The sequence below is a fragment of the Ceratotherium simum genome, chromosome 10, assembly GCF_057802395.1.
Source record: "Ceratotherium simum simum isolate JZ-2026a chromosome 10, ASM5780239v1, whole genome shotgun sequence".
In the NCBI taxonomy this organism is placed as follows: Eukaryota; Metazoa; Chordata; class Mammalia; order Perissodactyla; family Rhinocerotidae; genus Ceratotherium; species Ceratotherium simum.
Genome location: NC_141909.1, coordinates 57,036,697 through 57,058,371, shown reverse-complemented (window position 1 = coordinate 57,058,371; position 21,675 = coordinate 57,036,697). Strand labels below are relative to the sequence as shown.

At 44.9% G+C, this 21,675-nt stretch overlaps 1 protein-coding gene and 2 non-coding genes across 3 annotated transcripts; all 3 read left to right on the top strand.

Moving 5' to 3' along the window:
• Positions 1-1,992: 1,992 nt before the first annotated feature.
• On the top strand, positions 1,993-5,919 carry TPT1 (tumor protein, translationally-controlled 1). Its single transcript, XM_004433638.3, has 6 exons — positions 1,993-2,155; positions 2,411-2,484; positions 3,057-3,247; positions 3,657-3,762; positions 4,585-4,701; positions 5,711-5,919. The coding sequence occupies exons 1-6, from the start codon at positions 2,128-2,130 to the stop codon at positions 5,711-5,713; spliced, it is 519 nt and encodes a 172-aa protein (XP_004433695.1). The 5' UTR covers positions 1,993-2,127; the 3' UTR covers positions 5,714-5,919.
• LOC147916123 (small nucleolar RNA SNORA31) lies at positions 5,511-5,640 on the top strand. The gene has a single exon (XR_015553531.1). It is a non-coding gene; the product is annotated as a small nucleolar RNA SNORA31 (small nucleolar RNA).
• Positions 5,920-6,975: 1,056 nt separating the features above from the next.
• Positions 6,976-7,109, top strand: LOC147916122 (small nucleolar RNA SNORA31). The gene has a single exon (XR_015553534.1). It is a non-coding gene; the product is annotated as a small nucleolar RNA SNORA31 (small nucleolar RNA).
• The last annotated feature ends 14,566 nt before the right edge of the window (positions 7,110-21,675 follow it).

The window sequence follows — 21,675 nt, the reverse complement described above, 5'->3', positions numbered from 1 at the left end:
GTCCTCTGGGGTGTCTGGTGCAGCCCCAGACCCCATTTTCCCGGGAGGGTCCCATTTCCTGGGTCTTTTCCATTTTGACTCCTCCATTATCTCAGTTCACTGTCCTGTGCCCTGCTCTTTCACAACAGTTGCTCTCACTTACTCTGTGGAATGCATCATTAACGGATTTAGGGAAAACTGTTAATGTGTTATAATTTCCTGATTCTTCTACTAGAAAGAAACTTTCTGAGGGTGGAACTGGATTTAAATTGTTCACCATTGGGACCTCTGTGCAAAACCCAGTGCTAGGGACAGAGTAGAGCATAAAAATACCGTGGAATGGCAAGCTCTTGGGTTTCATATGGCATACATCTTTGCCTTAAAGATGTGACTAAACAGAGAAATTGGTTTCTTTTAGTCCTTAGTAATTGGGTTTAAAGTCCAAACAACACTTGGGAGGTGGGAAGTTCCCCGCTTTTATGTTTAACCTTCTAGCATCTGGGTTATAAGTCCATCTTCATCTTAAAGTGACAACAGACCCTTTTTTTTAAATTGATGTTTTAGTACTTTATAACATGGCAAAATTTTGGATTGTACATTTTTGTTTGTCCATCACCATATACATGTCTCCCTTCACCCCTTGTGCCCACCCCCTACTCCCACTGCCCCTGGTAACCACAATAGTTTTCTCTGTCCATGTGTTGGTTTATACTCCACATATGAGTGAGATCATATGGTGTTTGTCTTTCTCTTTCTGGCTTATTTCACATAACAGAATACCCTCCAGGTCCATCCATGTTGTTGTAAATGGGACGATTTTGTCTTTTTTTAAGGCTGAGTAGTATTCCATTGTATATATATACCACATCTTCTTGATCCAATCATCAGTCCAAGGACACTTGGGTTGCTTCTACTTCTTGGCTATAGTGAATAATGCTGCAATGAACATAGGGGTGCATAGGTCTTTTGGGATTATTGATTTCAGGTTCGTTAGATAGATTCCCAGTAGTGGGATAGCTGGATCACAGGCTATTTGTACTTTTAATTTTTTGAGGGATCTCCATACCGTTTTCCATAGCGGCTGCACCAGTTTGCATTCCCACCAGCTGTGTATGAGGGTTCCTGTTTCTCCACATCCTCTCCAACATTTGGAAAACAGACCCTTTTTTCAAACAAAGGACATAATTCAAGACAAGTGCAAAACAGAAAGGGCAAGAGCTCTTCAGCTGTCTGCCTGAGGAATCCACAAGCTCTCCAATACAGGATTCAACTGAGAGAAGGGAAAACTATGCCAACTCCGTGACACCTTCCTTCCCCCCCCAAGTCCCTCCCCACAGACCCTGCACCCCCATGACTGCTCCCAGAGGCTAGCGGGATGACCTAGATCCCATTACCGGACCCAGCTCTGCCCAAAAAGGCGTCGGAAAACTGCAGCTGGGGCAGCAGCTGGGGCAAATGCTGAAAAGTCCTCTGAGGCCCTGGGAGATCACAGAGGCCAGTCCAAAACCCAGGCCCTGCCCTCATCCTCGAGGACAGCCTCATTGGTCCCCCAAGGCCTCCAGGGCCCGACCCTCCGTACCCACTACAACAGTGACATTTAGCTTCCAGAAAGGGGTGGGAGCTTGCGCGAAGCGAGGCGTAGGGCGGAAGCTTGAAGACATTTCATCTAAGCCCCACCCAGGCTCAGCACCCGCCGGGGCAGTCCCACAGCTTAACGACGGGTAGGGCCCCAGGCCCCAATTGCCCCACTCTCCCGCTTAAGGCCCCGGAAATCCTCCCGCACCTTCCTCAGCCCGCTCCTCCCCGCTGCCCCCAACCATTCTCCACAACGCGCCCCCACGCGCTCCGTGAAACGCGGCACTGTGTCCCCGGCCCAGGTCCCCGGATGCTCGCCTCCCCCCGCCCCCCAGCCCGCGCTGTGGTCCCGCCCCCTGCGCAGCTCTGCGTGCCACGTCACCGCCTACGGCACTTCCGGAGGCGCAGCGGGCGATGACGTAGGTGGACGTGCCCTCTATATGAGGTTGGGGAGCGGCTGAGTCGGCCTTTTCCGCCCGCTCCCCCCTCCCCCCGAGCGCCGCTCCGGCAGCACCGCGCTCGCTGCGAGCTCCTGCTAAGTTGCGCCGCCGTCGTCTCCGTCCGGCTGTCACCATGATCATCTACCGGGACCTCATCAGCCGTGAGTCGTGACTGCACTACCCCTACTGCCGCGCGCGGGGTCGGGGGTGCGGGGAGGACGGACGCCGCCGCTGTCGTGGGCCTGGGGGACGGCCGTCTCGGGAGCGAGGAGGGGTCGGTGCCTGGTTCCGCGCCGCGTCTAGAGCGCCCGGGCAGGGCCGGGGCCGCGTGCGGCCAGGCGGCGCGGGAAATGGCGCCGGCTCCGGGCTCCGGGCCCCGGGCGCTCGGTGACAGGCGGGTCTGTGTCCCCGAGCAGATGATGAGATGTTCTCCGACATCTACAAGATCCGGGAGATCGCGGACGGGCTGTGCCTGGAGGTGGAGGGGAAGGTGAGTCGGCTGGGCCGCGGCGCGGGCGAGGCGAGGCCGGGCAGGCTCGGGTTTCCGCCGCTCCCCCGCCCGAGGTTGTGCAATCCTCTCCGCTGCCTCCTGGCGGAGGAGACGCTCTTTCCGGGCTCGGGTTTTTCTAGAAAAGTGGAGGCGGAGCTGAGCCTGGAAATAGGTCCGCCGCCTTGGCGCCCATCCTCCCCCCGGGCCCGGGCCGTCCGGGACAGGTTGTTTCTGGTTTGGGAGCCCCCAGCCCTTCAGCGTTTGCCCTGTCCCTACTGGCTCATGAGCCCGTAGCAACCCGAGAGCCCACACATGACTTCCACTTGGTGGTGAATGACCCCGTCTTCGTTCCGGTCGACAGGCAAAGAATTCCTGTTGAGTTAAGATGTTTCAGGAAATCTAGGGCTCATAAGTTTTTTTCCCATGATGAGGTTTTTGTGGTTTTCAACAAGAGCCAAGGATGTTTGGAAGGATGATGAGTTCCTGAACTGCTGGCATAGCCGATTTTTTGGATGCGTTTATGCTAAGGTCAAGGATGTTTTTCACAACTAAGTTATTTTTTCTTAATGCAGATGGTCAGTAGGACAGAGGGTAACATTGATGACTCGCTCATTGGTGGAAATGCCTCCGCTGAAGGCCCCGAGGGCGAAGGTACCGAAAGCACAGTAATCACTGGTGTTGATATTGTCATGAACCATCACTTGCAGGAAACCAGCTTCACAAAAGAAGCCTACAAGAAGTACATCAAAGATTACATGAAATCGTAAGTGATACTGGCACACCAGCTGATGTGCCTTAGGATTTAGGGTTTGGCTGACTTGGAGGATCTTTAGCAGCAGCAGGTGTACTTGTGAAAGGCCTTTTTTATTGATGAGCTCACTAGGATGGTTGCTTTTCTATAAATAAACTAATGAGAGTATAGTGGAGCATGCAGTCTGGTTTTAGCTTTTCAGATAGTACTTTGGAAATAAGTTAATAAGATTCAAAATTGTGAACAGTCTTGAAACATCCATCCTGTGAACTAGTAATTTCTCGATTGTGTCATATTATTTTGCTCCTTGACAGCTAGTTGCCTTTTTCAGTGTGTTTGTTTCTGTTTGGATTTTTTACTTAATGAGATTTATTTTGCTCAGAACTCAATACTTTAACCTATTAATAAAACGTTGTTTTAGAATCAAAGGCAAACTTGAAGAACAGAGACCAGAAAGAGTAAAACCTTTTATGACAGGGGCTGCAGAACAAATCAAGCACATCCTTGCTAATTTCAAAAACTACCAGGTAAATACCTTAAATATTTGGATCAAAGGATTGTACGGTTTTAGCTGTGAGAACAAAAAATTAGTTACTTGATGAATCTTGGATGTAATTAAATTGTGGTTATTTTCCTGGGCTTTTGAGCAGTTTAAATAATTTAGATGCAACTCCAGTAGTGGAGGCTGTAGACAGTAACTTTCCCTGTTCCCAAGGGTGTTTCCAGATCTTGTCTTCTGGTTCCAGAATCTCATCCCTATTCGCTTAGTTCCTCTCTTGAATCGCTTCTTAACCTCCTAAGTGGTCTTCCAGTTTTCTTTCTCTTTACAATTCCTGTATGTTTCATTGCCACCGGAGCTCTTTCTGATCTGAGCTGGTTCTGTTGGGGAACTTCAATGACTTCGCCTTACCTCTAAGACTTAATAAAGAAACAAACCCACCACAACCTGGGTCTTTAATTTTCCAGCTTTCATACATCCTTTGGCCATAAGATAACTCCCCTTGTGATGTGCTCTTTCATTGGTAGCCTTACGTTCCCTGTGCTTGACTATGTGTACAGGCTTGTAGGGTTTGAAATTGTATATGTGGGGTTGAGAGAGCAAGTTTCCAGAAAGCCTAAATTGTTCCTGGACTGCTTTGTACTGTTAATTTTGGTCATTATTAGTGTGTTAACTGGGTGAACAGAAGGTTGATTAGTGAGCATTTTTTCTCCTAGGCATCAGAGCCTTTAGTAGCTGAAAGTCTCTTGATTAAATTGTGGTGTTCTGAACCATCCTTTGTTTTATTGCAGTTTTCATATGATACATCTGTATATAATAGACTAATTCTGGGTATTGTTTGCTTCCTAAGTTCTTTATTGGTGAAAACATGAATCCAGATGGCATGGTTGCTCTGCTGGACTACCGTGAGGATGGTGTGACCCCATATATGATTTTCTTTAAGGATGGTTTAGAAATGGAAAAATGTGTAAGTATAAGGAAGTGGGTCAAAATCAGTAATGTAAAAATGGAGATATCTTAGGTGTGATTCTCCTTTTTCATGCCACTGGGCAAGTTAGAATGGATTCTACAGCAGTCCTTTTAAAATGTGGGTCTAGGTCTTGTTTCTCTTACTTTGGGAGTCTGAAGAGGGTTGTGTTTCACACAAGAAAAGATTTTCATGGCACAGAGGCTTAGAATCTTTCTTTAGCTAAAGAAAACTTATTGTTGATGGCATTGTAAAGCACAGCTTAAATACTGGAGATCAGAGGCAACACCCTATGTTGATCTTTCTCCCAAAAATGGCCTGTCGAAATCAGACTGCCTTTCTCTTCATATTTTGCCACATATATACATGAATATCAAAACCTTTTTTACTTTGGTTTACTGATAATTGACAACTGGTCATTGAAAGCCTTGATGTTACTAGCTTTTAGAAAATACAGTTTAGAGCTGGCTGCTGACTCAACATGAAAGTTGCTTTAGTAAAATGAAATAAACAGATGAATGTCTGCTATGCAAGGAATTGCTGGCGGCAAAAGGGAAATGAAAGCATTCATTATGGTAGCTTTTAGAAGCTTCCACCTAAATTAGGATCAAGATAAACTTTAGGCCACACTAAATAAGATTAGAGGCAACAATGGGCAGAAATGTCCTAGGAAAGGACAGATGACTTGTTGCTAAAGGGATTATTCAGAGACTATCTGAGGTTTTGGTAGAACAAAGTATGTGAGTGGGACTTTGCTCAGAATGAGACTTTTCAGGAAAATGTGCTACCTCTGATTAGTGAAGGTGGTTCTGCACCCACTGATAGACCTTGAACAATTTGTTGTTGTTCATTTGGTTTGCACTGGGATGCAAAAGAAAGAAATCCCTGCGCTTTCTGCCTGTCTTTGTGGCAGCTCAGATTGAATAGGGGAATACATCTGCAGGTTAGGAATGTTAAATATTTTCATATTGGGGAAAAAGTGTTAATACAATCTTTCTTTTTTTTACAGTAACAAATTTGGCTATTACTTTGGATCTACACCTGTCATAACTGGCTGCTGCTTTTCATCCACACAACACCAGGACTTAGACAAATGGGACTGATGTCATCTTGAGCTCTTCGTTTATTTTGACCTTGATTTATTTGGAGCGGAGGCATTGTTTTTAAGGAAAAAACATGTCATGTAGGTTGTCTAAAAATAAAATGCATTTAAACTCATTTGAGAGAATGCCTCTTAGTTTAATACATACTTAAATCCATCTTGTATAGTGTTCCTGGAGAAGCTAGAGCCTGGTTGTAGACCACTACTAGAAAGCATAAGACTGTCTTCAGATAACTTCTACAGTGAAAACTACTTCTGGGACTGGAATATAAAACCAAGAATCACAAGTCTTAATTCTGAGTTGAAGTAAAGGGCAAGACCATGCTCATAGCAGTGCCTACATTTGAAGTGGATTCCTTACACATTTCATCACCTACAAACGGAAGTAGTTAACTCTGGAAGAGATTACCAAAAGAATAAAAAGACACTAATACAGTTGGAAGCAAAGTATTGTCTCAGCTTATTTATCATAAATCGAGTAGAGCCAAGTTCTAGAGAAATCTAGATGTCTCCTGGAATGCTTGTCAAACTCCTTGGAATGGGGTTGGCAAACTGGCTTGTCCTGCCGCCTGTTTTTGTCTGATTTTAAGGTGGTGGTTACATTTTTAAATGGGGAAAAATCGAAATAGCTTATAGGATATGAAAAATTACAAAATCTAAATTTGTGTCCAGTTTTATTGGAACACAGCCATGCTCATTTGTTTCTGACACTGCAAGAGCAGAGATGGGTGTAACAGACCTTATGGCCTGCAAATCCTAAAACAACCATGTGGCCCTTTTTTGTGTGTGTGTGAGGAGATCAGCCCTGTGCTAAGAACTGCCAATCCTCTTTTTTTGCTGAGGGAGACTGGCCCTGGGCTAACATCCGTGCCCATCTTCCTCCACTTTATATGGGATGCCGCCACAGTACGGCTTGCCAAGCAGTGTGTCGGTGCGTGCCCGGGATCCGAACTGGCGAACCCCGGGCCGCTGCAGCGGAGCGCGTGTGCTTAACCGCTTGTGCCACGGGTCCGGCCCCCATGTGGCCCCCTATAGGAAAGGTTTGCTGGTCCCTGCTTTAAAGATGAAATTATAGATGGAATATGGGATACCTGGTAGCAGATGAGAAAACAACTGTTGGTTCACTATATTGTGTCTGAGAAGGCTGTGGGAATCAGAATGAGTATATGAAAATGCATCTATTTGACAGGCCTGGAGCAGTTACTGTCTGCTGCTAAGGTTTCCACTACAGATGCAAGAAAAAAGTGTCCTCGCGCTTTCTGTCTGTCTGATTGTGGCAGCCAAGATTGAATGGGGGAATACAGGGAAAAACATGAAGAGAATTTTTGCAACTCAACCTTGTAAACAGTGAAGGGCCTGTTTTACTCCAAGGAAGAATCTAAAGTTTGAGTTTTTAAGGGAAGTGTTGAAAAGTATTCGTCTCCAACCTTGCCTTCTGATTGATCAGACTTTTAAAAGCTTAAGGATTAAAACTAATGAAAGGCAAGCCTCTGAAACGTTCTAATGGGGAGAGGATTTTCAGGCAGTGGTCAATGCTGTGAAGATGAGGATAACTTGATAGGGGGAGAGGTCTTGAGGTTAAATCTAAGCTAAATCTTGATTTAGTGAGCTAGCCATGGAAAAGTCTGGAAGAACAGGAATAGCGTTGCAGAAGCTTTCTGTAGGAAGTGAAGAGTCCAGTATTTGCTTAAGGATGCTTGTTTTGAATCTTTTTCTAGTTAGTCTGAGTTAGAGTGAGATTGAGATATTTTGTGCAAGAAAAACGGGTGATGTGAATCCTGTACACATCAGAAGGCATGTATGTCATTTTGTGTCATTGGTGCAAAGTTTGATACAGGCATGTTCTTAGTGGCTTAGTGGCCATTTAGCCCTAGGTTTTGTTACTTAACAGTTAACTGGAAAAAGGACTGTTTTATAGGGTTGTCTAGGAAGGCCTTTGTAATGTGATAATCAAATAGGAACCTGAAAGCAGGGAAGTAGGCTATGTGGATATCTAGGGGCAGAGCATTCCAGGCAAAGCAAATGGAGAGCCTGGAGTGTGCTTGACATGTTCTGAGGACAAGGTGGCTAGTATGCTGGACTCAAGGTGGCAAGAGGAAAGAGTTGAGGTAGAGAAATGGGTGCATGGGAAAAGAGGAAACCGGGTCATGGAGGAAAGCCACAGGAGGGTTTTGAGCAGAAGTGTGACATAATCTGACCTAAAAGGGTCATTCTGGCTGCTACGTAGCAGGGTAAAAGCAAAGAGAACAATGATGTATAATATCTGTGGGTGAGAGATATAGTGGGTTGGTCTAGGGTGCTAGTTGTGCGGATGATTGTAAAGACAAGATTTGCTGATGTGTTGAAAGAGGTGAAAGAAGGATATAAGGGTGATGCCAAGCATTTTGTCCTGAGCGTCTGGAAGAAAAGAGTTAACATTGAGATGAGGAATACTATGAGGATGTAAGAGTTTGGTTTTGGACGGGTTAAATTTGAGATGCTGATTCCTGATTCGAATTTGGTAGGCAGTTGGGTATTTTACTCAGGAGGAGAGCAGAGAGGTATAAGCTGGAGAATTGAAGAGATAGTGGGGAGATCTCAATACACGACATTGGAAGCCAAAACAACTGGGTGAGATCACCTAGAGAGTGAGGGTAGACTCAGCCCTCCAACACAGGTTGGTCAGCATGATGAACCAGCAAAGTGATTTAAGAAGGAACTGCTCCTGAGGTAGGAAAACCAAGGGAACAGCCTCCTAGAGGTCAAGTGGACAAGATATTTTAGGAAAGAGGACACAATCAACAGGGTTACCTGTTACAAACTGGTCAAGTAAGATGAGGACTAAGGTAAACAAGTGTTTGGTTTGAGTAGTAGGGAGAAAGCCTCACTAAACTGGGCTCAAGAGAACAGCAAATTTCACAGGCAGCATATTGCCCATGAAATGTCATACAAGTAAGTGGTTTTTATCACGTGCATCTGCTTAAGCAATAGGTGTGTGAATGACTCACATTTGAATCATTAGACATTTTTCTTAAAATCTGGTTAAATCCCTAGTAAATGTTGCTTTGATGTAAATTCCATCATCTGATCTACAGGGTTAACCAATTACTCTACCAACTAAACTGTTAACAATGACAATTATGGTAAAATTGCAAGAAGAGCAAAAACCTCAACCAGCTTGAAAAAGCCCAGATAACAAAGCATCCTAAAGTTCTGAGCATCTGTGAGCATGTGCATGGAGCTGAGCAACTTTGGCTGGCAGCCAGAATACTGTCAGATGGAACTAAAACCAGGAGGACCTGAACTAACAAAGGCCACATCTTAGTGACTAATAATTACACGTAGTAGGTCGCTGCTACACAACCCGTAATTCTATGGTAAAAGAATGGCTAACAGCCCTGGTGGGCAACAAACCTATTCCTGCAAAAGAGCTCCAGCTTTATGGCAATTGGCATGTTTTTCCAGAAACTTGGGCTTAAGAACTGAGGGCCCGATTTGATGTTTTTAGATTTATGAGCTGGGGCTATGGACCATACTTGAAAATCACTGAATTAAAAAGTTTTCTCTTATACTGCATAAAAAATGTGAGCTACTTTGGATATTTAGTTCTTTTGGTAACATTTAGTATTCTGTTATTCCAAAGGAAAAGTATTTGACTAAAGTGTTTAACATACACAACTAAAGAAAAAGGTGATGAAGTTAGCTGCTGTGACAGCCATCTCCATAAGACGGATTCTTTAAACTTGGAATTTGCAGATACGGTTAATGCTGGTAGTTGATCCCACTGAATTCCTCCAAGTCTGTCCTTTAGTTAATGCAGCAAGAGTATGTCTGACCATGCTTGTTGGTAGTCAAAGCAGATTTTTAATGTGGGGGCATGTTTTTAACTACTGGAACATTCCAGTTTGAGAGTCTATGTAGATTGTGGATTTGTGCTGTTATACGTGGTTTCATATAACAGGCCTGGAAATTGGCATTTAAGATTCCTCTGTGTGCTGGGCCATGAGAGTCTTGAGTGGATGTGGTTTTATCAGGAGTCCATACAATTCAGTGAGAAAAATGTCAGTGAGCTAGGGGAAGAAAGATTCTTGCCGAAGTAATTGCTTGTTCAATGATGTTTCCGTCAATTACTGACTCCTCCCGCCTCCTCCAGGATACGCTTGACAGCTCCATTTGTTTATATATGCATAGTGCTCTTTTCTGAGCTTTGAGGTAGAGCGGGGAACACAGACGGGGGAGAAGACCTGCAGTGTTTTTGCATGTATGAGTCAGAATTTACGGATGGAGAATCAGACATCAGGTGATTCACTTGAGGGGGTCCTCTGGGAGACGACACAGACCACAGTTGCTGGTCACGAGTACAGTATCTTTAGTAGTTCTGTAGAGCTACTAGACATTCAGTCCTGAGTTTCTAACCTTTAGTTTGACGCTAGAAATCCAGTCAGGTACTTGGTGATTTTCCTCATGTAAAGACAGCAGGGAAGTCCTAGTTATCAACATGCAAGCCCTGGCTTATCAAATGCGGCTTGCACATGGCCTCATCTAGAGTGCAGGGTTATAAAATTATTCTACCCTGAGCATAATCTACCATTCCCTAAGCAGCTGGTAGAAATTTGGCTAATCAGAGAAAGTTGGTGTTTTGTGGACGTCTATTCAAAACAGCTATACATGTAATTTCCTTGAGTACATTCATTTGGAAGTCTCCCTCGAGAACTGCCCATTTGTCGTGTAAGTCAAATACCCAAACTAATATTCAACTTGAGGGAAAAAACTAGCAAGTGAAAGGGGGAGAATTACTGCACCTGAAATTAAAAGGAAAATATGAACACCTCTCTTGACTACCTCACTGAGGTAATGTGTAACAACAGATGGCAAGTAAAAAATCGAAGCTAAGTAAACTCAACTGTTGGTGTGAGGCGCAGTGTCCTTCTCCATCCCTTTCTTAGCACTCCATCCTGCCTAAATCTCCACTGTATTAACTTGAGGGGAATCCACATGATGGATCTTGTCAAGTGGAACATGGGTGGATGTCAAAACCCTTGGTGACTGCCATAATATCAGCAGGACGGTAAATATCAACTGCTGGCATCTATTAAAAGCAAAAGTGGGGCCGGCCCCATGGCGCAGGGGGTAAGTGTGCACGCTCTGCTGCTGGCGGCCCGGGTTCAGATTCCAGGCGCGCACCGACTCACCGCTTGTCAGGCCATGCTGTGGCGGCGTCCCACATAAAGTGGAGGAAGATGAGCACGGATGTTAGCTCAGGGCCAGTCTTCCTCAGCAAAAGAGGATTGGCATGGATGTTAGTTCAGGGCTGATCTTAACTCAAAAAATAAAAGCAAAAGCGACTAGACTTTTGAAAATTGGTTAAGTAGTGTGCAACCTGTTCTCTGCTACAAAGAGGAGGCGGACTGAGTGTGAATGTGAGAGCAGCAGAGATGTTGGCGTCCCAAGCAAACGTAGAGGCTTATTTTTCTAAGGCAGTTACTAAACCCTATGGTTTATGGGGTGCGAGAGTTGTGCCCAACTCCTTCCGACTCCTGCTCAGCTTCTATCAATGTCCAGTGATAATTTTGCTGAATAGTCTCTTCTAACCCTTCAGGTTGCCTCTATCTAAAGCCCCTTCCTGGGGCCAGTCCGGTGGCGTAGCGGTTAGGTCCACATGCTCTGCTTTGGCAGCCTGGGGTTTGCAGGTTCGGATCCCGGGCGCAGAACAACGCACCGCTCATCAAGCCATGCTGTGGTGGCGTCCCATATAAAGTAGAGGAAGATGGGCACAGATGTTAGCCCAGGGCCGATCTTCCTCAGCAAAGAGGAGGATTGGCAACAGATGTTAGCTCAGGGTCGATCTTCCTCACAAAAAATAAATAAAGCGCCTCCCTATCCTCCCCCGACCCCCAGTCTCCTGGCCATATTCACTTGATCTTACTCTTCCACACACCACACAACTCACCACTCCCCTTGGTTCCCTCTTGTTTTGCAGAGCACACAGGGCCAGCCTCATGGGCATGCAGCCTATGCAGTTGCCCTGCACTTAGAAAGGCTGCATAATTGCTTTAATGCTCTGCTTTCACTGTCTTGAAATTCCTAAAAAGGGTCCCTCCTTTTCATTTTGCACTGGGCCTCACAAATTATGTAGCCAGTCCCAAATGCATGCGTGAGTGGGAGAGGTGTGTGTGTGCTGTTAAACGTTGGTAATTGGTAGGTGGAGCAAGGTAAGATGTCAAGAGAAGTAGAGGCAACTTGTTGGGCAGTGAGTTTTGTTCTCTTGTGCAGATAATAGGCAGTTGACCAATGTATAATCAAATTCACTCATATATACTGAAGGTGCGAATGTAAGCTTTGAATATATGGATTTTGACATTTGGCTCTTCTCCAAGGGAGAAACGTGAGGATAGCTGTGGACTAAAAAGGAATAGGGGGATTTTAGGAGTTGAGCACACTAATTTTGCCATCCCAGATGCAGACTTTTGTTTCTTCTAAATCATGTCCCTTCATAGAGGCAAGGGGCTGCATGACATTTTTTTTATTTTTATAATTTTTATTTATTTATTTTTCCCCAAAGCCCCAGTAGATAGTTGTATGTCATAGTTGCACATCCTTCTAGTTGCTGTATGTGGGATGCGGCCTCAGCATGGCCGGAGAAGCGGTGCGTCGGTGCGCGCCCGGGATCCAAACCCCGGGCCGCCAGCAGCGGAGCGCACGCACTTAACCGCTAAGCCACGGGGCTAGCCTATGACTTTTCTTTTAAGGGGGATTCTGCCCCCTGCTGGGGGTTGAGGAACCACTATTGTAGCAGGAACTATGGAACTATCTAGTGACTTCCTTACATAACTGAATGTGAAATTGCCAACATGGTTGGCTTGTAGTTGTTGCCCTGTTAGAACAAAATATAAAGCACCAGAGTGGAAAGGAGTCTTAAAAGGCAACAAACGCTCCTACTCAAGGCTCAGAGGCCTCAACCCGCAGCCCTCTTGACCAAGGTGTCCTGAATGCCCTGCAGTTCTCCAAGTGTGGCTTGGCCTCATTTTCCACATGCTCTGGTTAATGCAATAATATTTGAAGACAGCCTAAACTTACATTTGTTTGTGGAGGGGTGGGGCGGGGAACAGTATCACTCAGGTGACTCATACTGAGCTTTCTACCAGCTGAAACTCCTAAGTCTTTCTTCATGACTGCAGCTGCAAACCAGGTCTGCCCCGCACGCACACTGGTGCAGCTGGGTTGGGACTTGCACACAGGAACTCACATTGTGATACCTTTTTTTCACTTGGCACACCAGATGTTTCAGCATCTGATTTGTGTTATACATGTTTTCCTTCTTAATTCTTTTTTCTTTTTTGATATTCCATTTTAGATCTGCTAAAACAAATGAAAGATGATACATTTTGCATCAATTTGGCAAACTTAAAAGTCATTTGACTTCAATTTCTGGAAGAAAGCATGTGAGATGAGTACAGTGCAGTGCGACGTTTTGAAATCTGCGTTCTAATTAAAGCCCTACCATTTACTGTGAGAACTGCGGCATCTTCACTTCTCTAAGCCTCAGTATCTTCATCTAGAAAACAGACACTAATACTTACCTCGGTGGCTGATTCAGTAAATGGAGGCCATCATAGCAGTTCCCTTACCATGAGGAATTCTTAGATACTGGTCTCTACTGTGAATCAGGTGCTAACTACAGGATGACAGTTTGCATTCTCTGACTTTTTCTTTTTTTTTAATTTTATTTATTTATTTTTTTTCCCCCAAAGCCCCAGTAGATAGTTGTACGTCATAGGTGCACATCCTTCTAGTTGCTATATGTGGGACGCGGCCTCAGCATGGCCGGAGAAGCAGTGTGTCCGTGCGCACCCGGGATCCGAACCCAGGCTGCCAGCAGCGGAGCACGCGCACTTAACCGCTAAGCCACTGGGCCGGCCCTCTCTGACTTCTGTGTAGCCCTGAGAAAATATTTCAAGAATATGTTTAGCCCACATACATTACCTACTCCCTGGTTGTTGTCCTCAAACCCTGTTTTCACTCAAAATCTCCTTGCCATTGCACACTCAGTGGTTTGATAGACGGCTGGCAACATGGGTATGTGGAGGAAACCTTGGATGGGGAGCCATGAGTCCTAGCTCTGGTGCTGGCCCAGACCCTCAAGTTCACAGAGCCTTATCCAAAATGAGATGGTTAAACTGGATGACTCCTAGTTTAATCTCTAGGTCCTTTCCATCTTCTATAAATTTATACTTACTGAGCCTTTAGAGGCTTTGCTCCTTTATTAAAACTCATGTGAGCTACTCTTAGATTCTTGCTCAGGGTTAACAAGTAGTTAGATGTCACTTTAAAGTGGGCAAGCCTAACACCTTCCTGTACCGTGTGAATCTTCTCTGTGTGCTCATATTCTCACAGCACCACAGCGTTTTCTTTTTTCTCTTTTTTTGTGTTCAAATGTAATTTATTCCTCGTCCATCGCCCCATGTACGACGTGAGCCCTGCAAGGGCAAGGAAGAGGCTGTCCAGTGCTCGAAGCCTGCTGCACAGCAGAAGTGCCCGTAAACGTGATGACAAGACGTGCCCCTTTTCTTACGTTAAGGCATGTGAGGTATCTGGATCTTCTGTTTGCTGTTCACTTCTCCCTCCTGTGGCTGCCCTGCAGTCGGAGTTGCAGGAAGCTCCCTCAGCACTTTTGGCAGGGGCCCAGTCTGGGAGGAGGATGGAAAATATGTGCCCAAGGACATTATGGAGAACGAACACCTATGTAGTTGGATAATGCTAGACATCTGAGGGAACAAATACTGTTGTTTTCTCCCTTCTGAGAATCTGAGATCTAAGAAGATCCAGGCTTACAGTGCTACAGAAATAGGATTTATGTTGCAAAAGGGGAAGAATTTCCTAATATCACCAGGGCTATCAGGTAGTGACATGACTTGCTTGTTAGCAAGGTTTTATGGAATGATTAAGATGGCAAAGATGGGTATCATCCTGAATGTTTTTCATGTCCCTTCACAGAGGCAAGGGGCTGTATGAAAGCACAAGATGACAGGTGGGGTCTTTTGGCTTTGAGACTTGATGGCTTCTCTAGAGGCCTCATGATATGGTTGCAGTATACTGTCTTCCTTCTCTTCATGCTTGGGCCCTCATTCTATTTTCTCACTTCACTCTGTCCTGGTATTCTTGGACCCTGCCTCCCTGCCACTGAGATTCTGATTCTAGCTGAAGTCAAAAACTAGACCAACCTCACTTACCTCATTGTATCTATCACAGGCAGATTTTTCGTAGTCCTTCTTAGAGAGAAAAGATGACTCCACACTTCAACATAGCTGGGCTTGAACGTTTCAGAGTTGGGATATGTGGTAAATTGATTGAATGATGGCCCCAATGGCCTACCCGTCTCCTTTCCCTTTACATGTGGCTTTGTAGCTCCTTCTACCAGGAGGTGATATCTAATGCCTGCCCCTCCACCACCAGCCTTGTGACTTGCTTTGATAGTGAGAATGTGGCAGAAGTGTCAGTGTGATAGTTCCAAGTTTAGGCCTCAAGACCTTGAGCACTTCTACTCTCTCAGAGCACTGCCTCCACCAGAACAATGCTGGGCTAGCTGCTGGAAGATGAGAGACCAAGGGAGTAGAGATGAGTTATTCCAGCTGAGATCATCCTGGAGCAGCCAGTTGACCTGCTAGCCAACAGCAAATGGATGACAAAGCCTGAGCAAAAAGAAACAAGACCAGACTGCCTAGCTAAGCTCAGCGTAAAATGCTAACCCACAAAATCTTAAGCTGAGAAAATGGTTGTTCTTTTAAGCCACTGAATTTTGGGATGGTTTATTATGCAGCCTTATTTTGGTAATAGGTAACTGTTTCAGGAGAGGACAAAGGAATGGTTCTGATAATTACACCTACAATAACTCCTACGTCTATATCACCAGCCAAGACTTCTCCCTTGAACTCCAGACCCATATATCTACCATCTACCCAACATCTCCAGGACCAAAGCCAAGCTCTTGATAATACCCCCCAATTTTTTTTTTCAATAATTTTATTTATTTATTTTTTCCCCCAAAGCCCCAGTAGATAGTTGTATGTCATAGCTGCACATCCTTCTAGTTGCTGTATGTGGGATGCGGCCTCAGCATGGCTGGAGAAGCGGTGCGTCAGTGCGCGCCCAGGATCCGAACCTGGGCCGCCAGCAGCGGAGCACGCGCACTCAACCGCCAAGCCACAGGGCCGGCCCAATACCCCCAAATTTACTCTTCCTACAGCCACCACCTTCCCTGTCTCAAATGAATAACAACTCCATCTTTCCAGTTGCTCAGGCTGAAACCTTGGCCTCACCTTTGATTGCTCTTTCACATTCCATGTCCAGTTTATTAGCACATTCCATGGGTTCTCCCTTCAAAATATATTCAGAATCTGCCCACTTTTCACCATCTCCATGGTTACCTCCTGATCCAAGCTCCCACCATCTCTTCACTGGATTATTGCAGCAGCCTGCTAACTGATTTCATGCTTCCAGATTTACCAGTCTACAGTCTGTTCTCAACACACTCATCAGATCTAGAACTATCAGATCATGCCTCTTTGCTCACAGTTCTTCAGTGGCTTCCCATCTCTCCCAGAGTAAAAAGCAAAAGTCTTTACAATGTCCTAGAAAGCCCTTCATGATCTGGACGGTCCCTATCTCGATGACCTCATCTCCTCTCTCTCTTGCTTACTACACTCTTCCCACACCAAATATTCTCAGTGCAACTTGAGACATATTTATACTAAAAAATTATTCCTCGGGGCCGGCCTGGTGGCGTAGCAGTTAAGTTCGCACGTTCCATTTTGGCAGCCCAGGGTTTGCCAGTTTGGATCCTGGGCATGAACCTACTCACCGCTCATCAAGCCATACTGAGGTGGCATCTCACATAGAAAAACTAGAAGGACCTACAACTATGATCTACAACTATGTACTGGGGCTTTAGGGAGAAAAAAGAAAAAGAGGAAGATTGGCAACAGATGTTAGCGCAGGGCTAATTTTCCTCAAAAAAAAAAAAGAAAGAAAAAAATTCTTCTTTTATCTGAAATCTAAATTTAACTGGGTATCCTGTATTTCACCTGGCAACCCTAAGCAGGCATGCTTCCACTTCACAGCCTTTGCACTGGCTGTTTCCTCTGCCCAAATGCTTTTCCCTGAGAGCCACATGGCTCACTCTGACCACCTTTAAGTCTCTGCTCAAAGGTCATCTTGTCAAAATCAGAGGAGCCTTCCCTGGCCACCCTACTTAAGCCTACACCCCACCCTGGTATGCTCAGCTGCCTCCTCTGCTTCATTTTTCACATGGTGCTTATCTCCATCTAACACATTATGCACTTTCCTTGCGTATTTGTTTATCATCTGTCTCCATTTCCACCCATGCAAGCTCCAAGAGGGCTGGGCTTGACTCTATTCTGGTTTGCTCACTGCTGTATCCTGAGTGTTCTGACGGTGCCTGGCACTTGGCAGGTAGATGCTCAATACATGTTTGTCACAGGCTTGAAAGGATGATGGAAGATACTACACATGCTGTGCAGAGTGTGCCCTGGAGATGCTGCTTTTTAAAAAACAATCAAAATATTTAATATCATAGCTTAAATTGTTGAATTTAATGATTACAGCAAAAAACATCAGTCCCTTGCCCTACCCCATTCCTCCCAGCCTATTTTTACTCTCTGGAGTCATCACTTGTTGCTTATTTACTGTTTCTTCTTTTTTTAAATCCTTAAATCTAACTTGCTTCAACCATTATTTCTTGATTTTTCAGTTTCATAGTTTAGATACTATCTTTTTTTTTTTTTTTTTGGTGAGGAAGATTAGCCCTGAGCTAACATCTGTTGCCAATCCTCCTCTTTTTGCTGAGGCAGATTGGCCCTGGGCTAACATCCATGCCCATATTCCTCTACTTTATATGTGGGACGCCTGCCACAGCATGGCTTGATATGCCGTGCGTAGGTCCGCACCCGGGATCCAAATCCACAAACCCTGGGCCGCTGAAGCGGAGTGCGTGAACCTAACCACTACACCACCAGACCAGCCCCTAGACACTATCTTTTGACTTTCTCTATGGAAGATGAAGATTTAGCTTTCGTGCTGCCCGTAACTCCCATCTCTTCTCTCCCCTGAGCCCTGTCACTTCTCCTTCCCCATCCTCCCATACAGTTATTCACAATTTAGTTAAATTAACAATCATATTACTATGTATTTTTCCAAATTGAGCCATATGTACAATTTTTAATTTTTAGTTAATTTTTAATAGTTGCTGGAGTTAATAACTCTCATATTCCCTACTGTTTAGTTTCCTATGTACTCATCACTAATCCATCCCCTAAGCTCTCTGGAGGAAATGCGAATTTCCTCTCAAAACTTGCAGTGCTCCAGGAACCTACCAGCCCCACTTTTTATGTTTTGGGAGAGCTCCCCCATGGAGCCCTCTGCCATTTTTGTGTGTGTGTGTGCGAGGGGGATCGGTCCTGAGCTAACATCTGCCAATCCTCCTCTTTTCTTTTTCCTGAGGAAGACTGGCCCTGGGCTACATCCGTGCCCATCTTCCTCCACTTTATATGGGACGCCGCCACAGCATGGCTTGCCAAGCGGTGCGTCGGTGCATGCCCGGGATCCGAACTGGCGAACCCCGAGCCGCCACAGCGGAGCACGCACACTTAACCGCCTGCGCCACCAGGCTGGCCCCAACAGGATACTTTTAATTAGCTCGCTTGCTCTCTCTCTTGTTCCCAATAATCTAACCTAAACTATCAGAGAAAAATCTTGCCTTGCATTGTTCTGACTCTAGCCCAGTGCTGCCCAAACTATCTGTGGTAAAGGGCTGATTTTCTTTACATGTCCAATCTGTTGTGGACTGGTAACTTTTGTAAAATACAATAAACATGAATTACTAGAAAAGTCAATTAGACAGAAAATCTAAAGGAAAAACATTCCTGTGTGTCTCCTCTACTCTCAATACTCTATTCACTTCTGACACTTCTGGTCACCAAATGTGTGTTTAAGTTTTTCCACTCACCAAGCAATTCTGCGACACCAGCTGGGTGTCCTACAATTTAACTCACTTCTGACACTATCTACCCAGAGACAGCATCAGATCCCACAGGTTAAAGGCTCAGTCCTACATGACTGCTCCCCGCTCCCAGCCACTTCAGATGCCAATCACAAGTCCAGGTTACCTGTGGTTCTAGAAAATGGAGGTTCCCACACCCTCCTCCTTGGGTTGGACTAATTTGCTAGAGCAGCTCACAGACCACAGGAAAAGATTTTACTTACTAGATTACCAGTTTGTTATAAAAGGATATAACTTAGGAACAGCCAGATGGAAGAGATGCACAGGGCAAGGTAAGTGGGAAGGGACGCAGAGCTTCCATGCCCTCTCCAGGCACGCCACCCCACCCTCCCAGCATGTAGATATGTTCCCAACCAGGAAGCTCTCCAAACCCCTTTTGGGTCTTTATGGAGGCTTCATTACACAGGCACCGTTGCTTAAATCATCAGCCATTGGTGGCTGAACTCAATCTCCAGCCCCTCTCCCCTCCCCGGAGGTCTGGGAAGGTGGGGTTGCAAGTTCCAACCGTCTAATCACGTGGTTGGTTTCCCTGGCACCCAGCCCCTATCCAGCAGGACTTTCCAAAAGTCGCTTCGTTAACATAAACTCAGATATGGTTGAAAGGGATCTGTTATGAAGACCGAAAACACACATTTCACCTTTACCTTCTGGAGCTATCAGGAGCTTCGAACAAAAGATGCCGCTATACTCTTATTGCTTAGGAAATTACAAAGGTTTAAGGAGCTATGTACTGGGAACCCTGGATAAAAACCAAAATACATATTTATTATAAATCACAATACCACAGAAAAAAATACAAAATTTTTAGATTATTAGATTTTCTTTTTATACGTAAAAACAAAATAATCCTGTCACATTGCCTTAGAAAGTTTCTAAACGCTGTTGAATTAATTAAACAAGGAGGCCAGCTGACTGGGGGGCTCTAACACCTTAGCGGCCTGCTTAAGCAAACCAGAACCTAAGCCAGGCAATGCCTCGAGGCTGAGAAATCAGAACCTAAGGACAACTAATCACAGCCACCTAGGCTTTCCCAAATAAGGCAAGTGCTTAAGCTGCAGCCAATCAAATAGTTGCCTTGCTTTGTTTCTGACCTTGTCTCTGTAAGTCTTTCCCCCCCATCCCGAGCTCCTGTTGGTGGAGCGCTCCTAACCACTTCCGGTTTGGTGGTGCCCAAATCAAATCATTTTTTCTTAAATAAACTCTAAAATTCTTTAATATGCATCAGTTTATCTTTCAATAACACTCAGTTTCTGCCCCAGACTGTGGACCACATGTTGAGTAACTATGCTCTAGCCAGTACTGGCCTGAACTTTACCTATTTTTGAATTCTGAACATTGCTATCCAAACATTTCACTCCCGTTTTTCAAAAACTTGCAAAACTCTTTGGCCTGTCTTTCAAAAACCCCCACAATGTGTCCCAAGTGTACTTTTAAAAAAACACATTTTACTGAGGTGTAATTTATATACCATCACCTGCATCCATTTCAAGTGTACAATTCGATGAATTTTGATGGATGTGTATTGCCCATGATATCACCACCACAATCATGACACAAGCATTTCCATCACCCCTCGAGATCCCTTGTGCCCCTTTGTAGTCCATTTGGCTCCAGTTCTAGGCAACCACTGCTTCTGTCGCTATAGATTAGTCTTGCATTTTCCTTTATTCATTGTAATGATTCTGAATTTTATCCATGTTGTTGGATGTATTGGTAGTTTTTTCCTTTCTACTGCAGTGTGGTATTCCAGTTGAATCCTACTGATGTTTTCTAGTTTTTGGTTATGATGAATAAAGCTGCTATGAACATGTGTGCATTAGCCTTGAGTGGACATATGTTTCATTTCTCTTGAGTAAATACCTAGAAGCAGAATGGCTGGGCTGTGTGGTAGGTGAATGTTTAATTTCAAACCCATTTTTCCAACTCTATTTCCCACTATTTCTCTTACCCAACTTTGAGCCAAACTGAACTATTTACTTTTTCTCAGGGATGTCCCAAGATCTCCTGCTTCTGTGCCTATCTTCATCTTAATCCTTTGGCCTGGAACATCCCTTTCCAGATCATCCCATCTACCTCAGCTCAGTTTGCGTACCATCTCCACAAAGGCCTCATTCTTCCTCTCGGTTAGAAGCGACTGCTCCCCCTTGGAAAGCCCACAGAGCTTTAGTTGTACCATTCTTTTCATCTTAGAATCCTTGTCTGCTCCATTAGATCCTGAGTATCCTTGATGGCAGAGTCCAGTTTGGAGCCCCCCTCCCCACAGGGCCTAATTCAGTTCCTTCCATAGGGTAGGCACTCAGTAAATGTTTGTTGAATTAAGGAATATAATTTGTCAAACATGGGAAGGGTCAGCATATAGGGTGTTTGAGAAAAGGGAATGGGGAGAGAAGAAAGCCAAAAATGGTTATAATAGCTCCCTTGGACCAACCTTATTACAAAAAAAGACTAAGAACTTGTCTACCTTATGTAATGTGAGGTGTTATTTAAAGGGTGCCAAGATATCCTGGTTCTCTGTATCCCACAATAGCCCTCCCCCAATTGACCTGTTTGCATATCTGAACTTCCATCATTAAATATCCATTCCTATGTACAAACTGAGTATCAACAATTGGTAATATCACAAAAAAAGAGACAACAGGCATTAAGTGCTTCCTGATGGAAGAATACACCACCACCTATGAAATGGTCTTGTCAAAAAGATTCTGAATCTAACTGACATGCAACTACCAGATTACAGCAACTCCAGGGACAGAGGATGTATTAAACTACATTATAGTGACGCCATCACCAAAGTCCTCACGGCGGGTGGCGGGGGGGC